General features: G+C 35.7%; 1 protein-coding gene across 2 annotated transcripts in view; it reads left to right on the plus strand.

The window, feature by feature from the left end:
• The first annotated feature begins 2,943 nt into the window (after positions 1–2,943).
• The window catches only part of LOC107710008 (phospholipid phosphatase-related protein type 1), a 36,639-nt gene continuing 16,423 nt past the window's right edge, over positions 2,944–23,159 (plus strand). For both annotated transcript variants that reach the window (XM_016514683.1, XM_016514684.1), the window contains exons 1-2: positions 2,944–3,055; positions 22,040–22,228. In XM_016514683.1, coding sequence (XP_016370169.1) covers positions 2,996–3,055; positions 22,040–22,228 — 249 coding nt within the window. In that variant the 5' untranslated portion in view covers positions 2,944–2,995. The remainder of the gene's footprint in view (positions 3,056–22,039; positions 22,229–23,159) is intronic.

Raw genomic sequence — 23,159 nt, forward strand, 5'->3', positions numbered from 1 at the left:
AAATTATTGGAGTATGTATTACAAGACAATACTATTTCAGTCTGCCTACTTAAAGATTACACCTTTAATTCAGTGTGTTGCTTGTTTTTTTGCATGCATTTGTGAATTTTCTTGCAATTCCTGAGTGAAAATTGTTTCATTGTAAACCATACACCATTTTTGTCAGTGTACCTTTTAGAATTGCAATGAAAACCAAACTAGTCCAGATCCCAAACTGTACTAATATATACTTACTAAGACGCATATCAAAACAGAAGTCTCATCAGGTGCCACTTCTTGGTGTTTTCACTGATATTTTGATATATTCATTCATTTTTTAATGTGGCTTAGCTGTCCAAATACTTTTTGGGCCATTATTTATGCTGCATGAATAGACTTAAAACTGCTCTTTTGTCGAGGCAGACTGAACAGCTGCCTCTAACTTTTTTTTCCCCCTAGTCTCATGTAGCTCACAAAAATGAGTACAGGAGCAGCACAAACTTTTGCAATACACTGAATTATGATGCAATTCATGGCATAAATCCACTCTCTGAATGTGTGTGATGTGTATTTGCTTTAGAAAGCATAGATAGATAGATGCTCAAATACACAGTCATCATGGAAAACAAATGCCGGTTCCAGTACATTCGCTGAAGAAAAAGTTTGGATCAATTGTGAGCAGTTCTTCCAAATCATAGCCACAATAGCTTGCCCCACCAACTAGCTCCTTTAATTTCAAATGAGAGGGAAGTTTACTTCAGGTTGGAGAGGACTGTTAATTTCTGTGCCACGAGTGTCACCAAATGGAATTGCCAAAATAAAAATAAAAAAAGATTTCAAACAAGTTTCCATAAACAATTCCCTAGTGGTAAGTCAAAAAATAATTCCGCCCCAAAGCTACACCATGTATTGTGGCATCAGGCTGGTTCTGATTGTGCCACAAAGCCACAGTGTTTACACTTTTCTGAGGAATCAACCCAATATGTCTTACTGAGTTGTTTCTGCTTCTAAAGCTGGGGTAGGTTTAAATATTTTAACATCAAAAAAATTACACACGTCTGCCTAATTGCCGCCCTAGGAGACAGCAAATTTACATAATGAATCTCATGTGTAAAAATGTTGCTATTTTTTTCTGTGTGTACATTTTGTGTAAATGTATGGATGATAAAGGAAAAAGAGAAAAGCAGAAAAAGTGTTTGTGTTTGACCTTGTGTTGCTCTTCTGAGAATGCTGCACAGTTAAAGTCTTTTCTCTGTCGTTCTGTCTTTGTTCTGTTTTCTTTCCTCTGTTTCCTTCTGACAAAATTCCCTTCAAGGACCAGAAGTCCTCAGACTCTTTCTGGCTGCTCTTTTCAGATCCTCTGGGGAATTTGTTGTGAGCTCCTATTTGTTGTGGAAAGATAAACATGTATAGTGATGAAAGCCCAAATGTTAAATGTCATGGATGAATATTTACTGAGTAATCCACTATTTTGTAGAGGGGGGTCAAAATATCTCTAAAACTGATTCAAATATAGAATCTTATGAATAGACTTCAGAGAGCAAGGTAATGTGGCTCAACCTGACCATTTCAGTGCATTTTTAGCACTCAGACATGTTTTCCATGCGTATTGTTTTTATAGAGGGAAATAGAATACAATTTTAATTTCAACATTATTTATTCTTCAGACATTGTTCTTTAAATAAAATGATTTTTGGCTGTATACAACATGACCAACATTTGGTTTTTGTCCACTGAAAATGGGTAATATTCAACAATCTGAATATGGAGCCTAAATGAGACCCCCCATATCTCAGGGACTGAACGATGTAGGGCCTTGAAAATGAAGATTCCAAAAGAAAAGTTTATTAAGAACTAGAATCTAAAATCATATTGTGATATCTTTAATACTTCTTGTGTTATAGGCACACAAACTTTGGAAAAATAATATTTATGGCACTCAGACAGGTACATTCAATGCAGTTGTTTTGACTTAAGGAAACAAGATACATTTCTAGTTTTAATATTATTTGTTACTTTAAAAGTAAATAATAATCATATTTTTTTTAAAGTGACCCACATTTGGCTTTTGACAACTGAAAATGTGTACAATTTACCAATTTACTCCTGGAGCCATATTGCAATTCCAATATCTCTGGAACTGAACCATATATGGCCTTAAACATGAATATGCCTAAAGGAAAGTCTGTTAAGACCCAATATCTAAAAGGACATTAAGATATCTTTAATGCTTCTTGAGATTACAGGCCTGCAAACTTTGGAGAAAACTTGAAAAGTGCTCTTTCCCCATTTTTGAATGGTCACCATTGGAACATAAAGCAACAAAGATTGCTAAAGTGAACAGATTTTACTAATAGACCTACCAATCTCTGTGTAAAATTAACATCATGATGCTGCCATCTTTCTGAAGTCATTTTTACCCCCTTGTAATTTGGCTCTGAATCTCAGGTGAAAATGGCCATTTTGACCCCCAACATAAAGGACACACCTTCTGTACATGGTGCCATTCAAGTTGGAAGATTTATTTATTTATTTAGTCTCTTATTCTCATTACAGCTGCATTTATTTGAAATATTATTAAAATTTAAAATAAGTGTTGTCTATGTGAATATATTGTAAAATGTAATTTATTCCTGTGATCAAAGCTGTATTTTCAGCATCATTACTCCAGTCTTCAGTGTCACATGATCCTTCAGAAATCATTCTAATATGCTGATTTGTTGCTCAAGAAACATTTCAGGTTATTATCAATGCTGAAAACAATTTGATGAATATATAGTCCAAAAGAACAGAATTTATTTGAAAAATCTTTTGTAACATTATAAATATCTTTACCGTTACTTTCAAACAATTCAATGTGTCCTTGCTTGTTTTTCCACATTCTGTTTTTCCTGTCTCTACATTTTATAGAATTGTAGTAAATTTGTAATTGTTGTTAAATGCACTATTAATTTGACCTACTTCTACTTTCTCTCTTAGATTGCCAACTGTGGAACTTCTACTGAATCGATGCAAAATGGCTTCAGATAATACACACCGTAGTTACTCCATCATACCATGCTTCATATTTGTGGAGGTAAGTTTATTTTTCAACCAAAACACGATTACCTAGCTGCATTTATTTCACTTCCGTTCACCAGTTATCATGCTGTCCCTTACTCTCTGATACGGCTTTAAGACGTCCTTTCTTTCTGAAACTGGCCGGGTATTTAATTAAAATTTCTGTCAAATCCTGTTTAATCACTGGGAACTGTATGTAGGCACTTCAAGTTGTGCATATCTCTCAGACAGGACTGTTGGGTTTGTGAGATGAACCGCTGTGCAATTTGCCTCAACCCGAGAACATTGAATGCCAGATATCCAGGGCTGTGAGCTGCTGATACTGCAGAGGAGTATTCAGGACATCCAGCTTTCTACTTCAGCAGAAATATGTGCTAGCATGGGATCATAAACCATGTGGTGGAGTTGTAGCTTAGTGGCCAAAGATCTAGTTTCTAGCCCTGCAAGTGTTGTGTAATGAACTATCACCACTGGATCTTTGATTGTGATGCTTGACCCTCAGGTTACTTTTGGAGTTCTGAGCAATTAGCTCTGTAATGCCTGGAGAGCGATATCTGCCGGTTTCTCATCTGGCTCAGGAAATACTGAATGCTTGTCAGAAAGATGCCTCTTTCTCCATTGAGAGTGAACGTCAACAGTGCAATTTAGGATGTAACGGTACATGTATTCGGACCAAAAATCTTTGGTACGGGTATTTCGGTTCGGTGCGCATGTGAAACTTCCAGTTCAATATATCGTTACTTTTGGTAGGAATCAAAGTCTTATCTTTCAAATTATGTCAATTTTTTCAGGAAATTCAGACAATAAATGCCGTTTTGGCGCTCTTTGATGTGGCGAGACAGATCGCTGTGTAAACGCCTCAGTTCAAACAGCAGCGTGGAGCGCGATCATCCCTTCCTATTTACTACTAGTTTTAACACAAAATAAACATAAATGCCTCATGTAATCACTCAATTAGTGTTTCACTCGCGGAAAGACGTCAATAAAACAGCGTGGAAATAAAATGCCAGGTAGCATTTCATTTACCTCAGGCAAGTCATCGGTGTCCACAGCTCGTTATTCACTAGACAATTGAAGTCTAGAGAAGAGCATTTCGTGAAATATTAGACTATTTACTCATTATATTTTACTTTACCTGTTACTGATGTCTTAATTATTTAATGTATGTTTAAATAAATATGTTATGAAAAAGTTTATGACAGCCACTGTGTGAAAGAATATATTTCAACAGCAAATATAAATGTTATAATTTAGAAGTTAATTTAAAAACATTGTGCAATTTACATGTTTGCATACATTTTTTTTAAGCTGAGTGTTGATTATTATATTTAAAAAATAAATATTAATTACATTTAAGTTTGGGATCTGTTGTTTATTGTAACCTCCCTATAGTTTAGAGCATAATCTTAGGTAGATTTGTATCCCTAAGAAAATTTTAGTTCTGTCATGACAACTCTCGGAGGGATTGGCATGGTAATGTACAATGACAATGTTAATGTATTTGGTCTTGGCGGAATAGATCTGCTACGCTGCAGTACCGAGCAAGTACCGATACTTGCTACTGCCAATACATCCACAACATGCTGCTGTGAGCATGTAAGAAATATTACTGCTGCAGATATAACATACATGAAATAACCCCCATATAGCTGAATTTATTTAAAGACTCATTTTGTTCAGTAAACCACTGTTTAATCAAAAAATCAAAAAAGCAAGCAATTTTATGTTTAGTTTTTTCCCCTCTTCTGTACATAAACCATACCGAACCGTGATTTCAAAACTGAGATACGTAGCGGACCATCATGTTTGTGTACCAATACACCCCTAGTGCCATTAAGGTACCTCTTAAAGCAGGGGTGCCCAACCCTGTTCCTGGAGATCTACCTTCCTGCAGAGTTCAGCTCCAACCCTGATCAAACACAACTGAACCAACTAATTAGGATCTGAAGGAGCACTTGACAATTACAGACAGGTGTGTTTGATCAGGGTTGGAACTGAACTCTGCAGGATGGTAGATCTCCAGGAACAGGGTTGGGCACCCCTGTCTTAAAGTGCCCCTATTATGGATTTTTTTTTAAATTATCTTTCTTGCAGTGTGAACTGTAGCGGTGTGTGAATGTAAACAGTCTGCAAAGTTGTAAAGCTGAAAGCGCATCATAACTAAAGTTACTGTCTCTCAAAAGAAAGAGTCGACTCTGAACCGCTTAAATGAGTCTTTTCAAATTTGAATCCCATTTTCGTGAAGTTCACATAGTAGTTTTTTTTTTTTGATTTTGGTGACATCCCCTACTGTTGCAAAACTTTGCTTTAGGTCTTTATTCATGTCAGTTAGAACCTGTTCTTCATGTGTATAACACAAACATGTCTGATGCTGGCCTTAAACACAAATAATTAGTAAGTTAAACTTGGGAAAGTGGCCAGGCATAGATATCGCTATTGTTTTCTTTATGTATGCATACTTGTACCTAGGGCTGGGCGATAAACTGCATCATATCGAGATTGAGATTAAATTTTATGTTAATAATGATTATGTTTTTTCTCGATATGGATCTAACAGTCTGTCACACAGCAGAAATGGGTGACAACAGCCAGTCATTGCATGTGGCTAATAACACCGTGTTCAAACTACACGCGACAAGATTCCAGCGACAAACAATTTGGCTCTCCACACCAGCCGCGACATGACTATGCAACACGACAGAATCTTACGTTTATAATCTAATTCATAAATGTTAAACCTTTCTACCATTATTAAATGTACATACTGAGTGACTGATACTATCTTTTTCATGGAATACGCTTGTTGGTTTGCATTGAGTTCACAGTTTTAACGTACATCTTGGCTTCTCAAGATCTGAGGTAAACTATCTATTGTTGCTTTCAGTATGGCTATAAAGGTCATGCAAAATGATATTCAAACTCACATTAGACACTTTTAACATTGAATAAAGCACATAATCAGTACCTGAGATTATCACCGTCATAGTTTGCATGTTGTTGCGACGTTGCAGAAATAGAAACCGTTTCTAAAATAGAAATGTACTTTCTACAGCCTTACTTGTGCCTGTTTTTGATTTTTAGTTGCCTACTGAGTGTGCACTTGAATGACATTTAACTTCCTCCTTTAGTGCCGGTGCTTCTTTCCTTTTGTGACTGCGTACAATAGAGGGATTAAACGTTGGCAGCAAAGTGCCAGACCACTTGCCAAATGGTGTAAGAGAGAAATAAAATGTGTATCTATGCTAGTAGCTTCTCAGTCCGACTTCAGTTGGGACTTTTCATGCAAACAGAGATAAAACACACTTAAAAACATGCTTGTCACAGAGGTTCCCTTTACAGGGCGAATCCTCTATTCCTCAGTGCTTTCCTCTAAATGGATGTGTGTGAGTGTGTGTGTTTCTTTTGCTTTGCCTGTGGATCTGCTTGGAGCTTTCAAGACACATCAGAGACGGAAACTAGGCCACACAGAAACGATCATGCAGCCTAATGCTCGCTTAGTGAAGACGATGAGAAATACAGTGCGCGGTTTCTTTAGAGAGATTATTCCTGTGAAAAGGCACCCGATCTGAGAAGCGTGTCCAATATGGTGACATATGCCAGCTACCTTTCTCTCCCAGCTCCTGACTGTGCAGGAACTGGATGCTCTCCATCTTCTGATCATGTTGTTCCTGTTTATGTGGTCAGTCATTGGGCCTGTTTTTCACTGATCGACAAACAACAAGGCAAAAAAGCGATGAGTAATTGCCTTCTGCTATAAGATCTTGTGCCTAGTTTTAAAGTACAAATATTTTGGTATTGTATTTTTGGTTTTAAATTCCTATTAGTGAATTGGTGGCCATATACACCCTAGTCTCCCTTCACCAGTAATGACAGCCGTATACCTGGAATACACCACAACCATCTGTTGACCTATTTTCACTGTTAGCTCTGATGAAAGTAATATTCACGCATTGCAGACTATAATTATACCATATGCATGATTAGATCAGAGGCAATTTTCTGAATTTATCAAAAAAATGGTGATTACCCATGATGCATTACAACCGTTTGAGGTGAATACTATGTTTAAGCAGTGTTTGTTGAAACTAAATACATAAGGTATGAAGGTGATGAGTCTTATTTAAACAGTCTTGAAGCATGGTGAAGATAAACGGCTAAATGTACACAAAAAGTTTGTAAGTTCAGTTAAATTCCATGAACCAGTTCAAACTGTTTCAGTGAATTGATTTGAAACTCATTCGTTCATTGGTCAAATATTGTTCATAGTGGCCATGGGGTGTTCTTCATATATTAAAATGTTTTGATAAAATGTGTAGGCAAATGTTGCTGATTATTACTATGCCTTGTTGTAGTACCTATAAATTAAAATAATAATCTTTCTTATAGTATAATAAAAAAAAAATATATAGTAAAATTAATAAACATTAGCAAATTAGATTTAAACATTATTATCTATATTGCAGTTAATTAACGAATACATTTTTTGGCCAGTGCTTTTTTGTACTCGATAATTAACTTGGCATTTTTAGAAACTGTGAAAAAGTAAATAATAGGGGTGTAACAATACACTTCGATCTCATGATACGATACTCTTATGATACTTTAAACAAAACAAAAATAAAAATAGAGTTAAAACAGGAAACTTGTGTAGAATAATAATTTAGAATCCATTTTAATTTGCGGGTAGACATTTGGTATTATTGGGACCAACAAATTGTAATTCCACATTGCATTATCATACATTATATTCAGCATTATATATAGTAGTTTAAATAGTTTACAACATGGGAATAGTTATTAACATGCAATGTTGTGATCTTACCACAAGTAGAAATACAGGTGTAAATGGGCTCCAAAACATCTTGTCATTGGATCGCATCACTGAAACCACATGGAGTTAGCCAGAAACACGGGACCCCATCGTGTAAACGTTTATCCGCCCTGATGCGTCCCTGATACTCAACTAACAAGTGATCAGTCTGGGATGTGTAATGGGAAAGTTCACCAGGAGAAAACAATATCAGAGAAATTGACCTTTAACAAGGCAAAATGCAGTTTCATTGTCAAAAATATTTTTGGCTTGCAAATGTTCTCACCTCACCCACCATTGGCTAGTGTGGGAAAAAGTTAATTTTGGACCCTGCCTTAGAGACAGAGCACATTGAACCTGCTTCTTGAGATCTGCTCCCGGCAAGCCACCTATTCCCCAATAACATCAGACACAATTAATTATTCATCCTAAAAGTCCAGCCACAAAGTGCTGTGCTCTTGCTCTTCAGCCATCCATTGGGACTTTGAGCTGTGCTTTTGTGTCTCTCTGTCTATAACAGTAGAGATCTAGTTCTTTGACACTTGTAAGGCTGATGTGTGCTATTTTGTTATATTTAGGACACGTTTTCATTAATATTTTATTGAAAGCTGTTTCATCAAGCGACATCCTTCTTCTGACATGTATTAGTTGTAATCTAGGACTGCTGTTGCATGTACAAACTGACTTTCAGATCAAGTGTTCACTTTTGAATGCAAGAAACTAAACATTGTTTGAAAGGCTAACATTGTAGGCCTCAAGGTAGAAAATACACTACAACATTTAAACCACTGACAAGTGAAGTGCATGAATAACATTGATTCAAGAATGGCAGTTCTTGCATTTCATGTGTTGGAATAAGGAAAAATGGGCAAGTGAAAAGATCTTGGGCCCTGTTTATTCCTGGTATTAAAGATGCATTTTTTGGTGATCCAATCACAAATGGGCAATGCTAAATACAGGTGTCTGAAAAGTTTGTCCACTTTCGACTGCTTCCAGAAGTAGTTGAAAAAGCATTCAACTGGATTGCTTTCATAGTGTAGATGCTCATGTGGTCAAATGTGTTCGAACAGCCTCCTCTCTGCTTACTGGCTTAATTCTTAAACATTATGGGACGTGTTGTTGAAGCGCGCTAGCCAGACGGGATTTAAAGTTTGCAGGCTGAAACAGTATGTTTTTCGTTTGAAGGCGAAAAAATTGAAAATCACAGTGTTTTCTTACCAGTCCTGATTCTAACACAAATCCATGGCCTTCGGCATAGTTTTGTAGGTATCAGAGCACATACAAAAGCAGGATAATGCACCTGCCACACTGCCAAAAAAAAATTTTCAGGAATGGTTTGAGGAACATTACAAAGAGTTCAATATGTTGCCTTGGCCTACAAAGTGCCCAGATCTCAGTTCGATTGAGCGTCTATGGGTTTTGCTGGACCAACAGATCCAATCCATGGAGGCCCACCTCACATCTTGCAGGACTTCAAGGATCTGATGCTAATGTCTTGGTGCCAGAGACCACAGGACACATTCAGAGGTCTTGTGGAGTCCAGGGCAGGTGGTTTTAATGTTGTGGCTGATCAGTGAAGACTACCCAGGAAACTTTGGAAGTCAGTAGAAATCTGCAGTCTAGCTTAAATGTTTTCTCCCAGTGAACACACTTGTACCTGCCAACACCAACAAGCAAGCCAACCTCAGCCAGAGACAGATTTAGTCCTTGGATGGCTCACCTGAAGACATTTAGTCTACTTTACCCGCACTGTTGTAAACCTGTTTCAACATGAACCGAATGTATTGTGCTGTCAGTTGATACTCGATTGCGTATAAGATTTCAAATGCATTGCATCATAACCAGTCAGAAGATGCAAGAATGATAACAGAGTTTCTTTTCTTTAAACCTTGCAAAAAAAATCGGTGAAGTGCAGATCACAGATGCTCCACAAGACAGTTTGACAGTATGTTCATGGAAGAACGTAGTGAAACCTGCTCAAATCCAGGCGTACAAACATGATTGACACATGAACTAGAAACTCTTGGCAGGACTGAGAGCCAGCAAATCTGAATACTGAACACAGCAAATGCTTTAAGTGATGTCTGTCTAATTATTTGTATGAGAGTTTAGGATAGGCCCACTGGTGAATACTTTCGAGAAGATCTAATTAACCTATTGAAATAAATGAGCTGAATCAAATATGACTGAGTAAACAGTTCTCTCTTTTCACAAGCTCACATTAAGCCCAGAAACATTCGCTTAAAAATTAAAATAGGTTTTGGGGGTAATGCATTACGTAACTTGAGTTACTTTTTCAAATAAGCAACGCCTGTTACTTTGTTTTCCCTTGTATTGACAGCTCTCCTGTTCTCATGTTGAGAGAAAACGGGAGGAAGTGCAGAGGAGTTGTGTGCGCTGTGTGAACATGATGTTACTGTAGATCTAGACTAAGGCTACGTCCACACGAAGCCAGAGCTTTCCCTATCCGATCTTTTTTTTCCCCTCGTCTCAAGAAATATCTGCGTCCACGCGAAACCACGAAACCGTCACAAAACGATGTAGTATACATGCCAGACCAGTATGTGGAGCTGTAATTCTGCCATAGAGATACACTAAAAACGGAGAAGAAGACTTGGACTATGTGCATAAACCTTGCGCGCGGTATACAAACGAACATGGAACAATACATTTATTAATCTGTGTTAATGTTAGTTATTAAAAAGACAATCGTTCAGTGTTTGTTCGTGTTTTTGTTGCTGTTACGTGACGTAGCACGTAGCACGTCTCCGTGTGGATGGGGCCTAAATGTCAACATGCATTTACTCATCTCAATCGTCAAAAAACAAACCTAGTTTTCCTCAAAATAATAAAAACAGTGAAATGAAAACTCGACACAGACCTGCAATAATTAAAGAATCAGTTCACCCAAAAGCGAAAATTCTGTCATTAATTACTCCAAAAGTGTATGCTGTTATTTTTGTGGAACACAAAGGGAGAGTTTTGGAAGAATCTTCACATTTCATTTCTATACAATAACAGTTTATTGCGCAAAATGTTATGCTCTAAGTCAATAAGTCAGTGGGTTGAACCTTTGCTGAACCTCTGAAATCTTATTCACATTTACATCCAAACATGATTTAGAAATATTTAGTAACTAAATGACTTTACATGTGCAGTAACTGATCACAAAGTGCTAATATGCGTAATCCACATAAATGCTGCTGCAGCTGGGAGTATTTTCAGGTAATAACAGCCTGAATTTTCTACTTTTTCTCACTCAAAACCATTGTATGTCTTCAGAATTCTTGAAATCTAGCTTCAGTGGTGTTTTGATGGTCATTTTTGGAGCTTTACCTTTCAAAGCGCTTGGCGTCTATATGATTTATTAGAAGTTTTTAAAAGAAGTGCTCACTGAGGCTGCAATTATTTGATTAAAAATACAGTAAAAACAGTAATATTGTGAAATATTATTGCAATTTAAAACAATTATTTTCTGTTTTAATATATTATTTTATATATATTTTTTAAATTACATGTAATTTATTCCTGTATCATTCTAACATGCTGATTTAATGCTATAAAAATCATAGTATTATCAACATTAAAAACAGTTGTTCTTAATATTTTTGTGCAGACTCTGACACATTTTTAAAGAGATTTTTGATGAATAGAACGTTCAAAAGAACTATATATCCCATAACTTCTAAATATAAGTCTGTTGCAACATTATTAATAAATAAACAATGATGATCATTTACAATGATGTGTGAATTATTCCTCTAAGCATGTGAACCTTTTCATCTTTTTCATATCTGAAGTCTGGTCACATTAGTTAGTCAGTAGGCCATGTCTGTTTGAATACCAAATTGTTTGCGAGCTCCTTTTGATGTTTATTTTATCAGAACGAATCATTATGCAAATGTTTTTTCTTTTTCTTTTCTTTTCTTTTCTTTTCATTTGCTTAAATTTGCAATCAGCTTGAGCTATTTCAATCAACTACACAATTAACCCAAATATAATTTTAATACGTTGATATAAAAATTGAACACAGCTTCTGCTTCCATTGCAGTAAGACAACCATGTTCAGAAAGCATGTGTTGATGAGTTCTTTAAATTCAGAAGTAGAAGATGATCAATTATTATGATATCTGCATAAACTCCGAATGCGCCTCATTTCATCATGCGGTGTCAGAGCGCACTGTAAACTATTTTTACAGCATGCTTTCCGAAAATAGAGTGAACCATCTACTGGTGTAATGCGTTTGATTCAGCAGCGAACAGAATGATGAATCATGGTTGTATGAAGTCGTTCATCATGTGCGTTTTAGGGCCGTGTCCCAGTGAACCGCTGGGGTTGTAAGTTGGCCGAGCTCTCGTGTTTATGATGCATACGGCCCGCTATGATTGATTCTGCTTGTCTGGAACAGCTGTAGCATTGCCCTTCCGTTTAGTTTTAGATCTGATCTGCTCTGGCTGGACGTGAGGCTGATGGGATGTGCTTGCTTATCTATGAGGGATTATGGGGAAACTGGATTTTATTTTAATGTGAGGTGGTTGCTTGGGAGTCTGGGTGGTTTTTTGCTGGTCCAATCAAAAGCCAAACCAATCCAGTGATATTCTGGTCTATTAAAGAAATAGTTCACCCCAAAATTTAAATTCTATCTTCATTTACTCGCCCTTATGTCATACCAAACCTGTATTTCCAGGGCTCGCAAAATCGCTAGCCCGACGTCCCGGGGCTATTGTGTTTTCCAGTCGGGCTACCAAAATGTTTCACTGCCCTGCCCGACGGGCTATCTTGAACAGTGATATCAAATTCCTTCCTTGATTTGCGTTGTTCACTAGCTTGTAGGGGTAAAACGGATCGTAGTTGATCGTTTGCATGTGTTTCTACGTCTTGCCGATTTAAACATTCAAGTGTTTTAAACATGGGTCGCGGAAGGGCGCCCGGGCCCGGGTTACTTTTGAGGTCTGGTACAAATATGACATAGGCTAGAAAAATACATATGAGCCTTATTTAGCCTATGTATGCACGTTTAATCATTAAAAGACCGCGATCTTGATTCAAACTCACGAGATCTTATTCCTAAATGACGGCGATTCTGCTATGTCTATTAAACATTTGAAATCACAATCACATCGGAATATTTAATATTAAATATTTTCATTATATTGGATCCGTGCATTCGGTCTTAAAGGGCCAGCAGCAGCCCATAAATACCTGCTGTTCCATGAGCGCCACCTGCTGTCAGTGTGACATTTGCATCTCATTCACAAAGCTAAAATCAGACCATTCTGTTTTTGCTTCAAATTTCGAAATTATACAATCTAATTGCAATCTAAATAACATGTATTTAGCGTCTTTGTTTGGATCGTGATTAAAATGCAGTGGTTGCCTCTGATTTTAAATGGAAAAAGCACAGCCAAAGCATTAGTTTGTTTATATGAAGAGATTTATTTTATTTGTATTATTTAATTATTTGATTTCGGATTTGTTTTAAAATTTCAAGTTAGTTTTATTATTTGACATTTAAATTTCACAAAGAGATGTGCAGCATTTTGTTGAAGAAATAATAAAAGGACACCTTTTCATTTATAATTTGTCTTAAATCTAATTTTGTTAAAAAGAAAAATTGAGAAAATTGTATTGTAAATCAGTATCGTGAATCGCATCGCATCGTGAGTTGAGTGAATCGTTACATCCCTATATGCTACTAGTTTTTGCTGTGGTATCAAAGAAGTATTCTGTTATTTAAATAATAAAGAACCATATTTTTTTTGCTCATCTGGAAAATGACCCGATCTGTTACTCAAGATCTGATATGATAATGCAATATGTGTGATCAATTTTGTGATCCATTGCACCCCTACTCTCTTGACTTATTTGAAGAAAAAAAGCGATCACTGAAGTTTTTAATCATGCTGATTTGTCTGCAGTGAAGTTCAGCCTAGTTCAAGCGCTGCACAATTTGAGGAAAATATGTTATTGCGATTTTTCTGATTTAAAAATGTGACAGTGATTTAAAAACAGTTTCCCAGGTTTGCTGTGCTTTTTGGCAGGGCTGCACCATTTGGCCAAAATGTTATTATTATATATCAATATGGCTATATAATAATAATAATAATTTTATTTTACATTACAACTGTAAAATTACAACACTAATATTTGTGGCTGTCTTCATTTTTCAAATGTTTTACTTTTTGAAACTTTAGTTTTAATGGAAATGAAACCACAGGAAGCCCTTCAAAATGGCAGGTGCATGTTGTGTTTCCAAATTAACGTTAAAACATAACTAGAAGTCTCTCGCAGGCAACGAGATGAGGTTCTGTGTCAGTATTGTAGCATAGTACTATTTTGGTAGTACCTACTGTCTGACTTACTAGAATAGTACGTAGTACAGTGAATTCTGATCAGTGTGTAGTAAGCTTGTTTCATTCTGAATTACACACACACACACACACACACATTCTGTTGGTCTTTGCCGTGTTGTTGGTGTTTGTAGTCACACGCTGCCCCCTGTAGGACAGCAGAGGCATGTTTGGTGTTTTGTCTTGTGCTGTATCATGCTGATTATTGCATTGTGTGTTGGGAAATGAGAGAGATCTCAAGGACCGAGCTGTAATTAGCCTATTCAGCATACAATCACTTTCACAGCAGAACAGATCTGGTCTCAATCATCACAACTTTATACATTAAAGATGAGATGTTCTGAACAGTGAAAAGGCATATTAACGACGCTGTCATAGTAGACATAGATATGACTGAAAGGACATTTCGTAGTTGAAATATTCCTAAATTTTAAGAATGGTGTTATCTAAATATTTACTGTGTTAATGATGAGTATTCACTGTTTAAACTAAGAAAGTTTTGTCTCATTACCCTTGTGAAAAAAGTGCAAAAAAATGTACAGTGCATTAAAAACTGTACTTGTTGATAATATAATATACAAGGTCACTTAAGTGTACTTAAAAATAGTAAATTTTCATGACTGTTGCTTACACTTAAGCTAATTTAAAGTACATTTTAAATCATAGTTTTAGTAATATTTTGTCGAAGTTTAAAGAAGTATACTTATTTTGATGTTGACTAGCATATACTAAACACATGCATAGCATTTGTATGTCATTTTAACTGTAGTGTGTTATTTGATGTTGCATTTAAAGTTAATATATTTTAAATGTAGTAAAATGCAGCTTCATCATTACACATGTGTAATTACACAAATATTTAAATGCATGATGTAAAGTATTTAATAGAAATTACATTAAACGGTTTAATTTACTATAAATGCTTGTCAGTGCATTCAACAGCATATAAATATAAAGATGCATTTAAATCGTACTTCAAATAAGTTCAGTTAATTGCATTTAATATAAACGTAATCTAATGTTTTTTTTGTTTGTTTTTGTAATTTACATGCGATTAAGTTTCCAAAAACATTGCATTAGATTCAGGTACATTCTTTTAAAGAATATGACTTCCATAATTGGTACTCTTTTTAAAACGATAGCTCTTTTTCACAAAGGTATTACCTAGTTTTTGTCATTTTTAATTACTAAATATGTTAATATTGCCTATATCATGACGACATCAAATGTACATAATACACAAATCGAATGATATCTGTGCAATTATTAAGAAATGAAAATAAATCTAATGGATAAAAATAGAGCATGGTGGAAATTGTACAGCTCAGAGTGACGGATATGAATGATTTGTAGGGCAGTTTCTGCTTCAGTCATATGAAAGTCTGTTTAATAAGGTCTAGAGAGATCCTGATGTTGTTTGTAGTGCAGTGGACGTTTGTTTTCTGGATATTCATCTCGGTGGGTTTTGCTCAGAGCACTTTGTTGTAAAGCACTGTTAACTGTACTGTGCTCAGTCCCGAGGGGTTATGAGAAAAACACTTTCACGTTGCTGGAAACAGGCTTTATTACCCACAGGTACGCTTTAGTTTCAGTTACAGTTCAACATATTTGGAACACATAACATTTCTTGTTGGTTATTTAATAGAAAACATTCAAATGTAAACAATACAACAATGCATCAAGCTAAATCAGTTGGTTAAAAACAAAAGACCAAATCGTAAAACTAATACAAAAATGGATAGTTTTGACTTTTTAAATCGCATCTGGTTTAGCCACTTTTGAAGCCATTGTACAATAGCCAGTATACACAGATTTGTAAATAAGTTTAATACTTATACTTACAAAATATACAACACTCAAGGCAATTCATAGCTATTTTACAATTTGCAAATTGGTGGCTAATTCATATGAATTTGTACAATGTAATTTGTACATTTTCATACGATCTGCTTGTGCCCCATTGATGGTTGTTTAGTGGTGGACTTTTGTGCTTACCTTAAATAAAAATTGTTAATTTCCATACAAAACATATTGTCTGGATTCATAAGAAATCACCACTCTTCTTGAGATTGAGTTGAAATACACCAAGTTACAATGTTGCTTGTCAACTGTAAACAACTAAAGGCTCGAAAACACTACACGACTTTTAAAATCTGAATAAAGCAATAAGCCCTAAGAAGCCGTGGTTTACAGTGAATTTATAACAGCTAAGGGGCGTTGTTACGACGCGAAACGGAGTGCCTAAAACCTCCTTAGCTGTTATAAATTCACTGTAAACCATGGCTTCACGGGGCTTATTGCTTTTATAAAACGGTTATTCCATATACATAGTAAGGTTTCACAAAATAAAACAGAGCAAATAAAGTGTAATGATATTAATAAAAACAGTATTCTTCCACCAAACAATGTAGTTCCTCAGAAACGGTTGCCGAGCAACAGACAAACGTAAACAAAGGTGTATGTTTGTAGATTACAACAGCTTTGAACGCGGCTCAGCCAATCAGAATCAAGCACCGGAACTCTCCGTTTTATAATAGATTTTAAAACGCTAGGCATCATACACTTACCGACTTTTCTAAACGGTCACAGAGGAAAAACTGACCACCATACACTAAATGACTGAGGATTACACACTAGCAGACTTTAAAGTCATTCTGATCACAACAAACTCACGCAGAAACATGTGCCTTTATAGGAGACGCGTGACAAATGAAAACGTGTTCCAAAATCGTCTGAAAATATCAAACATGTTTGATCTCCTCTGGCTGGGTGGATTTAGAGTCTGTGACCATCATATATTACATGATTTTCTATGAAATCTGGCAACTCAAATCTGCAGTCTGGCTCTGGCTTTCCGCAACTTAACTATAAATCAGGGCAAAAGTCATGTAGTGTATTCCAGCCTTAAACTTCCAGTGTTAAATACTTTTATGACTGTATTCCATTATTTTCACAGTAGTTTTAGCCCCAGTTTGCATTTAAAACGGATGGAAATCAAGCACAAGACAAAAAGCTGAAGAAATAGAGATAACACTCAAATTGTTTCTCCACAATGATGGAAAAGCCTACATAATGAAAACTATAGCTAGCTATTAAAATGTGTTGCGCTGAAATGCTGTCAAGCGAGATAGCATTGAATAACAAACTGATAGCATTTGCCTCTAATTCACGTTCAGCACCGTTGCCAAATACTTCCAAACTTTTCAATTACTTTTTACTTGAAAATCACTAGATGACGTCATGGTGCTTGATTGCGGTAATCATTCAGTACCGTGGTGTAAATGAAAGTACTGTACCATTTGCTATCTAATACCATCACCTCAGTACTTTTTTATTTGTTTCAGTGAAGTGTTAATATTATACTTACCCTGAATTAACCTTATGTTCCACCAGTGGCGGGCCGTGCATTTTACACCTAGGCCTTCAGTGGCGTCCTACACGAATTAATCCATCTCTTCATACCATCATAATGATGCCACGGCTATAGAAACCATAAATATTACACAGTAATGCAGTATAACAGGGCACCACATAACAGATAGGTATCTTATGTAGCGAGAATGAATGCCATTACTAACAATGATTTACAGTGATGCTGTTTGCTAGCTAGTATGCTGACCATCTAATCAAAGGATGAGAAAATGCTGACGTTATCGTTAGCCAGCTAGATTTGTTTTCTGAAAACAACCGAACCGCTCCAGAGTTCATTTTCAGTCGGGCCAGTCGATCTTGGATTGATTGTTTTGGTGCAGAATGGAGCATAATGTTTTCATGTATGCCTAAATGAACCGAAGAGAAAGTGAAGGTGTGAAAACACCCCTATACATGACCATGTAAGCCTGCTAACTAGTGCTGGGCGGTATGATCAAAAATTTATATCACGGTATTTTTCTAAATTATACCGGTTTCACGGTACATGACGGTATTTTTTTTTCATGCATGACTGGGTGTTAACCATATTTTCTACTGATTGAGAGAGGAAATACTGCAGTATATTGACTTAGAATGCCCTATTTTACTGTCATGATGAGTGAATATTGTAAAAAAATACCACACTAAATAGTGACACAGGAGTCACCTGGTTAAAATGTTAACCAGGAGTCACTCTCATTTATAATCGCGGCATCGTCTGATAAAATCAACATGCATCTACACTAAAGAGCGGCTATAATACTTTTTTGTCTCATGCAGCGCACTGCCTGCGTCTGAGTAACAAACTAAAAAAAACAACAAACAAAAAAGTGCATGTGATACTAACAGACGAACTACGCTCATATTTATAATTCCAAACAATCAGTAAGCGACAGGTGCTAGGAAACGCTGTTTTTAAACACTGGTATTCGGTATGAACCGGTATACCGCCCAGCAGTGTACACTGGCAGACAAAAGTGGAATTATTCATGTTCAAAGACGTCTCTTCTGCTCGTTAAGGCTGCATTTATTTGATACAGTAAAACAGTAAAGGTCTTTGCACACTTCTCGTCCGAAAATTTCCCACGTTACAAAATAAATTAGTGCTGTCAAACGATTAATCACGATTAATCACATCCAAAATAAAAGTTTTTGTTTACATAATATATGTGTGTATTGTGTATATTTATTACGTATATATAAATATACACACATACAGCATATATTTTGAAAATTTTTACATGTATTTACATAATTTATATCATATATAAATATATTTAATATATAAATGTAACACATTTTTCTTAAATATATACATGCATGTGTGTGTATTTATATAAACGTAATAAATATACACACACACACATATATTATGTAAACAAAAACTTTTATTTGGATGTGATTAATGGTGAGCGTGATTTCACCAAGTACAACATGTTCCTGGATCAACATCCTTGTTGATCCTGGAACATCATTCCAATCAACCAATCAGAATTGAGGGATAACTTTTCAGGAAATGTCAGTTGTAGGCTTACAATCAGGATTATGTGCTTCTACACCCTTGTTAATCAGCTATCATTTCCCTCTGATTTTAGGAATAAATTATGGGTAAGGTTAGGTTTAGGTTAAGGTTAAATTTAGGGATTGGGTTAAGTCTGTATTTTTGGACCGTAATGTTGGTCCAAGATCAACAAAAGATGTTGATCCAGGAACATGTCTTACTTTGCAAAATCACGGCGACCGCGATTAATCGCGATTAATCATTTGACAGCACTAAAATAAATACAACCTCACGTTGTGTTAATCACGTTTACACACGGCCTCCGAAACTGTCGTCCGTCAAAAAAATCCGGATCAGGTTTGATTTTCTGCGTTTTCTCATCCGTAGCAAGCATTTTGATAGGAAAGAATGACGAACACAAAACAAAAACTGGAAAAACGTATACGAAAATTTCGGACTCAGTGTGCAAGGACCTTCATTTTGTGAAATATTATTAGAATTTAAAATAATTGTTTTCTATTTTAATATATTTTTAAATGTCATTTATTGCTGTGATCAAAGCTGAATTTTCAGCATCATTACTCCAGTCTTCAGTTTCAAATGATCCTTCAGAAATCAGTCTAATTTGCTGCTCAAGAAACATTTTGTATTATTATTGGCTGGGTAAAAAATATCGATATCTCGATTTTAATCGATTCTCATTTTTACGGAACGATATCGATTCTTATTTTGGCACTGTTTTGTGGAGTGACAGATCGCTGTAGCGCGGCACACCTCATTCAATAAAAGCAGCAGCGCGAGCCGCACGTGAACTGATCATCTCCTCCACATTAATACCAGTTTCAGCACAAAATAATCATGACTAAACATCCGAAGGTAAGTTAAAAGAAAGAGTACTTTGCAATCCGTATCCCGTCTCATGTAATCACTCAATCAGTGTTTCAGCCGCGCAAAGACGTCAATATAACGGCTTGTAAACAATGTCACGTCGAATCGTGAAATTTGTGTCAAAACCCAGCCCTAATTATTAATGTTTCATATTTCTTATGTGGATTTTTCTTTTCAGGGCTGATGAATTGAAGGTTCAAAAGAACAGCATTGACTTGAAATAATTTTTTTTTGTTTTTTTACTGTCACTTTTGATCAGTTTAATCTGTCTTTGCTAAATAATCATATTAATTTCTTGAATGAATGAATGAATCAATCAATCAATCAATCAATCAATCAATCAATCAATCAATCAATCAATCAATCAATCAAGTTTAATCTGTCTTTGCTAAATAATCATATTCATTTCTTGAATGAATGAATCAATGAATCAATGAATGAATGAATCAATCAATCAATCAATCAATCAATCAAGATCTGACCCCTAGTGTAAGTTACATAACACATCACTTTAAGCATACCGTGTCTTGAGCTGTGCTCTCAGAGACACTGTCTTGCATGTTTCATGAAAGGCCCTTTATGTAACTCTGCTGGAAATGAAGGCTTGAGGAGTGTTTTAGAGGATAAAAATATAACTTATGAGTGGGCCTAATGCAAACAGAAAACAGATGCTTACATGAGGTTTGGTGCGTGGAGATGAGACAGATTTTTGACTTTTTGTTTTGTGTGTGCGTGTTGGTGAAATTAAGTTCTCAGCAGCAGTTTTGGGTTCGTTACTCAAAGTAATTTATTACTTGGTACTAGTTACTCCTTACAATAGTAATATTACGTTACTTATTACTTTCTGGCAACAGTAATTAGTTACACTACTAGTTATGTTACTTTTCCTTCATGCCCCACAGAAGTTGTAATTGCGTATCTTACCCAAAAAATTATATTCTATAATATATTTCTACCTCATCATTTGACCAAAATCCACATTGGCTCGCAGTCAGTTAATACAACACTGATGGTGTTGTATTAACCTCATAGTGACTTTTAAATGTTATATTAACTTCATTAATTGTCATGTGTAGCGAGTTAATTGTAGCTATAATTTGTCTTGTACCCATATATATTTCATGATGTATTTTATCAAAGGAAAAAGCAGAAGTTCGTAAGAAAATGTTTCGTTTTCTAAAAAGATTTTTAATTCTTGTAATACAATTATATTGCCACCCACCCACAGTAAAGTAAAGTAATGCCACAACTTACATAAAAAATCTGACAAAATCTATGTAATGGCAATATTTCCATCTGCTGAATATAAGCTTTTCCATATTCCAAGCTTGCCTGCTGCACTGGTGATTCATGTGTTAATGAGTCGTGAAAGTTATGAAAATAAATCTAGGAATTATTGGATTGTTTGACTTCAAATCAGTAGGGGTTAAGTCATCAAAATTAACTACGTAACGAGCTGTTTTATGGATGGTAACTGTAATATTATTACTGAAATCTTATTAGTAATTAGTTACACTACTAGTTACTAAGTAATATTATTACTGTAACTAGTCGCTAGTAACTAGTTACTGGCCAACACTGCTCAACGTCTTGATTTTGTTTTGGGGGTGTACTAGAACATGCTCTCATGCTTGGTGGTTCGAAAAAAGCATTATTTTTCACATAATTTACATTATTAAAATACCTTTCTCCCCAGCCTGGCACAAACGGCTCGATTAGTTCCGGCTTTGATGAAGGTCCGCCTTCCGAAAAACAAAATGTGTTGTGATTGGTTAGCTGTCCCAGTGCGTTGTGATTGGCCGCTTTGTGATATCACAAAGCCCGGAAAACAACGTTGTAGTCCAAACGAGCCGTTCGTTGTAGTTCTTAAAAAGTGATTTTTAAAAAACGAAATATCTCCCTTTGGAGTGGACTTTGAGATTTGTAACTTTCTAGATCTTTTTTATGCCCAAACATACACACTACACACTGACTAAAATTAAAAAAGTGAAAAAGCATAATAGGACCCCTTTAAGTTTGTTTCTTTGTTCTCTTTCCAGTTGGTGATCATGGCCGGGACGGTGCTGCTGGTGTACTACTTTGAATGCACAGACACGTTTGGGATCCATATCCAGGGCTTCTTCTGTAAGGACGCTGAGCTGATGAAGCCGTACCCCGGGGTGGAGGAGAGCAGCTTCATCCCTCCTCTCATCCTCTACTGCGTGGTGGCAGCTGCGCCCACAGCCATCGTGAGTACCACTGGCTCAAGATCACCAACAACTGACTAGTTCATTAGTGAGCTTGACTTGTTTTAGGGTTTTTATGTTTTGATTTTTAGTTTCTGGTGATGTAATCAACTTTTTAAATGGTAAAGGTTCAGTATCAGGGTTTGAAATTAACACCCGCCAACCCGCCAAATGCGGGTAAAAATCAGCTGTGGCGGGTAACGCTGTCAAATCACTAGCCAATTTGGTGGGTTACTTTTCGTAAATTATGTTTACTAATGAATTTCTTGAGGAAGTTCATGTAAGCCAAATCTGCGCAGATTTAGTGTAAATACTGAACTCGAGACTCATCATGATATATTAAATAAGCCTAATTGCGCAGCATCTGGGCATCTAGCTTACTTGAACATACTCAGTGATGTATGAGTGAAAAAGTTAATTTCAAACCCTGTTCAGTATCCTTCTGCTTTTAATGCTATATGTAAACACGAACAACAATCTGGTCTTTCAAAGCTCAGAGGGGGTGGGAAATTTACGTGACTAAGTTTTAATACTTAGGGATTTGAACAAAATCTAATTATATGATGGTTAAATGAGAACTGCTCTTTTTAAGATCTGTGGTGGAAGAACATTTTATCACTGAATTATTTATTTTGAGAATTTCGGTCATTTTAGGTGAACTATTCCAACAAGTGAACTGCACAATTTGAGGAAAATATGTTATTGAGATTTTTTCTGATTTAAAATTGTGACCGTGATTTAAAAACTATTTTCCAGGTTTCCTGTGCTTTTTGGCAGGGCTAAACAATTTGGCCAAAATGTTATGATTATATGACAATATGGCTATATAATAATAATAACAACAACAACAACAACAACAATAATAATAATAATAATAATAATAATAATTATTATTATTATTATTATTATTATTATTGTTGTTGTTGTTGTTGTT

Source organism: Sinocyclocheilus rhinocerous, unplaced genomic scaffold (assembly GCF_001515625.1).
Source record: "Sinocyclocheilus rhinocerous isolate Xijiao unplaced genomic scaffold, SAMN03320098_v1.1 scaffold657, whole genome shotgun sequence".
Classification (NCBI taxonomy): Eukaryota; Metazoa; Chordata; class Actinopteri; order Cypriniformes; family Cyprinidae; genus Sinocyclocheilus; species Sinocyclocheilus rhinocerous.